Source organism: Salmo trutta, chromosome 19, assembly GCF_901001165.1.
Source record: "Salmo trutta chromosome 19, fSalTru1.1, whole genome shotgun sequence".
In the NCBI taxonomy this organism is placed as follows: domain Eukaryota; kingdom Metazoa; phylum Chordata; class Actinopteri; order Salmoniformes; family Salmonidae; genus Salmo; species Salmo trutta.
The window spans coordinates 25,705,244-25,709,815 of NC_042975.1; the positions used below are offsets into that span (position 1 = coordinate 25,705,244).

Sequence of the window (4,572 nt, forward strand, 5' to 3'; positions counted from 1 at the left end):
GCCATGCAATATAGGAGGTATAACGAGTATATCATATGGCAAAGTGTGTTTTGAATAGCCTACTGAATATGCAAAATTATGGGAATACAAATTATGGAAAGCAAACATAACAAGGGGATTCTATAAACGCATATTCAAATTACCACATTGAATCGTTCAGTCAGTGCCTTATGGCCCAGACCTATGAAATCTTTATGCTAATCTTTTGAGATTGTTATTGAAAATATACATTTTGTAGGATATGAACATTAAGGAATTCAATTACTGTAGGCCGAAGAGGTTATAAAGCCTAAAATGTTTAATCGTTCTAAAAACTTTCCTACAAGGCTGGCGGGACTGACTTCATAGGCTACATCACATTGAAATGGACAATAGCCTACAAGATGTGACCAGATGAATTTGGAAGAGACACGCATGCAGTCTATTGTCATGTCAGCCCTGCGCTGCATTTGGTCATGTTTTTAGACAATATCTTGCACTGTTGCTTTGACGGAGGCAGCGGAGACTCCGTGACGTAACTGTTTGGAACCGTGCCCTCTCCGACGTACCGCCCTCGTCCGCCTTTGGTTCTGCGAAAGGAATTAACGTATGCTGCTTGGAATATCGGTCTGCCTTTTGGGATTATTGAACCTGAACAACGAGACTTCTTGAAGAGGAAAATATTGCGTCTGAGGCAACTTCTCATGCTCTCCATTGGTAACGTAGTTCCTATGTATCCTTATCCTGGCGTTGAAATTAAGAAATTGAGAACTCAGTTGATGTCTTCCTGAGTCGATGAAAAAAGGTGGACATTTCATGGGAAGGACACATAGGCCTTATTCACTCATCATCCTAACTGCAGTGCCAGTGCGTCACCGAAGACACATTTCTGATGGTTATGGCAGCGAGCACACGCAGGAATTAAATGTGAAAAATAACAGTCCAGACGCAGGTAACTTCAAATTGATCTTTTGTAAAAACGTATCTACATCATGGACGTCTTGAAATGTGTCTGGGGCATGTGTGCGTCGAGGTTTTAATTACTTGGCAAATGGAATAGTTGGATAGGCCTACATTTCCATAACGCACGAAGAATTTCGCGTCCAATTCTTTTCAAACGTTAACAGTAGACCAAATGGGCTTAATCCACATGCTTTCTTTAGTCAACGATTGAAATAAACTTTTGATTCACGCATATTAATAATATGTCTAGGGGCCTACACATTCACAACAATAAGGTACAGCGAATCTAACAGAATCTTCTGTTGACGGTGTGACTAAACATTGGACATTTTCTGATACTTCAAGGGAGTCATTCCTGTCGAAACGGGGCGTTCATCCGTGGGATGTTTGTCAGAGTCGACGTATTCCGTTGTTTAATCGCTCAATAGAGCATCATGTTTCTCATGCCACCACTTGGAGACTGGAGGGAGCCTACCCAAGATGTGTACTCACTGACTCTTTTGAATGAAAAGTAATCTAAGAAAAAGCCGTTCAGATGATTACAGGGCACTGGTAACTTTAGCGTTGTTTACCACATTAACTGTGTTACGCACACGCGTCGCAAAACAACGTTTGAGACCAAGACCACATTTTTTTACAACTATTGTATCCTCATGTAGGCCTATGGTTTTTAGGTTGAATTTAACGAAATACATGTAACAATTTTCAGTGAACATGCACGTATCTGGAATCTACAAGGAGAGGAACTATTTTTCACATGTAGATCGTTCAAGAAATGAGAATGAATATGCTGCAATATCGTTATGTTTCTATCTAATTGCTAAGTGCATTTTCTGATTCAAAGATAAAAAGGCAAAATCTACGTGTTGAGGGCGAAGAGGAAGGTGTTCTGTTATGCAACAGGCATTACTTTACATCAGTCAGAGATGAAGGAAAAGTCCAAGAATGCAGCGAAGACGAGACGAGAGAAAGAAAATGGAGAATTTTATGAACTGGCGAAATTACTGCCTTTACCTTCGGCCATCACCTCACAACTGGATAAGGCTTCAATCATTCGGCTGACAACCAGTTACCTGAAGATGAGAGCCGTGTTTCCAGACGGTGAGTTATACTACCACTATCAGTTGAATGATCAATCATAGTTATGTCTTCAAGAGAAGAGGAACATGTCAGTTCTCGAAACATAATATTGGTCTTTGTATTATGGTTTTAACAAATACCCATAAAACGGGTCAGCAAATAGAACTAAATAAATGTTAGTTTTGAGCGCAGCAGGACACTCATATGTCCAAAATATAATCACATTTTCGAAGTCATGTAGGTTTCCATTTTCACTTCCCAAAGTTAATGTTCCCATGGAAAATTTGAGTTTTATTTCCAAAAAAATTATCCAGTAGAATACGTGCTACACAAATGATAAATATCAATATACAGGTGCGTAGTGACGGTGACCATGTGTGCGTAAAAGTGTGATTAGAATTGTCACCAACTTTCCCCTTTCCCACCTGGTCATGCAATTAAAAAAAATACTTATTTTACAAGTTTGTTTGCTTGATTTATGTTTTCACTCCTAAACACGAGGCTCTAGATTATGATTTATGATAAATCATCCAATTCTGGTCACTAAAAGGAACAGTTCGACAGGCTAAACCCCAGGAAAGCAGTCCTCCTCCTCTCATAGAATTGGTCTGTCATCACTCATAAAGTCACAGAAACCTGAAAGACACGGACTAAGGGCCACCCGTTACTTTTGGATTTGAGTCGTTCAGTTTATGACCATTTCACCAATAAAAAGTGTGATATCTTGTGGAATCAAAAAAATAAATACACTGTATAACAATATTACAAAACACTATAGCCTACACAACAAAACAGAATAGGAATTATAAATTGAGACTAATAAATTCTATAGATGTAGTAGGCAAATATCTGCTGGCTATCTGCTGGCTATTTCAAAAGGACAGACCATAGGCCTGTGTTTTAAATTGTATTAACTTACAAGTGAAATATTAGTTTAGCACTTTGGTTATAGCATATATAATTAGATAGGGTTGTTTCACCTTAATTACATTCTTTCACCTTAATTACATTATTTCAAACGAAATATAACTTTTGAATTAGTTGTAGACAGTATCCTTGCCTAGGCAAAAATACAGTCTGCCATACATTTTTTGTTTTTATTTTCTCTTTTGACATCAGATGTAGCCTATTGAATATTGTCTGTGTCTCAATTTAATTCCCGACATCCTTGGACTGAGAGAGACCGCCGTCCAACGAGTCTATTTCAATAGCCACTCTCCCTCACATTTGTCAAATTAATGTGTAATCTTATTTTGCAAATAACTATTCTGGGAAATCAGAAACTTAGTCCCGAGGCAGATTTCAATATTTATGATGCGCAAAATTTCGTTAAATATAATAGGCCTATCACCTCATTCCAATTATGCATGTTTATCTCGTGTATTCCATGCGCAAAATGTGCAAATTGCACAAAGAATGTATTTTAGTTTGAGGTAGTTATTTAAAACATTTTCATAAATAAAAAGAAAACACATTTCTGACATTTCCGCGCTACCTCAGATTAGAATTTTCCATTTAGGCCTATAGCGGGGGTGCAGGTGAAACGTCTCTGTCGCTGCCACTTATCGTTATTTGGAACTATAGATCCGGAAAAGGCCTGTCCTGCACATCGCCTAATCCTTTAGTTTACGTCTAATCAAGACACAGGGAATTATAGGAAATAGGTATTGATGGTGAAAGTATGAAAATATAACAGTAAAAAACGTGAGCTGTTAACTCTGAATGTTTGACCAAAACATTATTGAAAAATATTTTGTTGTCAGTTGGACTACTTGGCTATTGCAATATTCTTTTCATATTTTCTCAGTTTTCTTAGTCAAATCAAAGCTCTCAAATCAAATCAAAGTATGCGTTTACATTGAGAAAATGTAGGGTGATCATATATTTTTCTGAGAAAACCCAGACTATGAAACAAGTGTAATTGGCTATTGATTTCACAGCATTTGACAAATTCCACCCTGCTACAAATGTATATGATGGACTAACCTGGCATGCTAATATTCAACTTTATCACACATCATAGTCAATTTCAAATTAAAGTTGTATAATTTCAGATGACACTTCTGAAATGTTACTAACACTTTGTTTTAAAACATGGATCTGTAAAAACATTTTGGGGGGTGATTTGTCAAGTCACAATTTGCTGGCCTCCTTTGCAAACAGACATGTTGAGTATAAACACACAGATGTTATTTGCATGTCCCAGTATCTGATCAAAGCATATAATAGCCAAATTAAATCACAGCGAGTGAGAGTGACTGTAGGGAAAATGTATCTTATTCTTAGTGACTGGTAACACAACAAAATGTGTAATAAGTCAAGGGGGTATGAATATTTTCTGAAGGCACTGTATACATTACAAGGCTCAATACTTCTCAAACTATTATGAGCAGCATCTCAAGGGATATCTGTCATGGTTGATGTCCCCTTTAAGGCTGGCTGGTGTCCATCTTTTCTTTTGGCGTAGAAGGCATTGGGTCAATAGCTTAGTATGTGTGTCTCTGCATTATACGTGGCAGTGCCAAAGATGCCTGAATGGCCTTTTGCAGG

At 37.6% G+C, this 4,572-nt stretch overlaps 1 protein-coding gene across 1 annotated transcript in view; it reads left to right on the forward strand.

The window, feature by feature from the left end:
• Nucleotides 1–385: 385 nt before the first annotated feature.
• Nucleotides 386–4,572, forward strand: part of LOC115154225 (single-minded homolog 2) — a 16,919-nt gene continuing 12,732 nt past the window's right edge. The window contains exons 1-2 of the mRNA XM_029700225.1: nucleotides 386–931; nucleotides 1,787–2,043. Coding sequence (XP_029556085.1) covers nucleotides 1,869–2,043 — 175 coding nt within the window. The 5' untranslated portion in view covers nucleotides 386–931; nucleotides 1,787–1,868. The remainder of the gene's footprint in view (nucleotides 932–1,786; nucleotides 2,044–4,572) is intronic.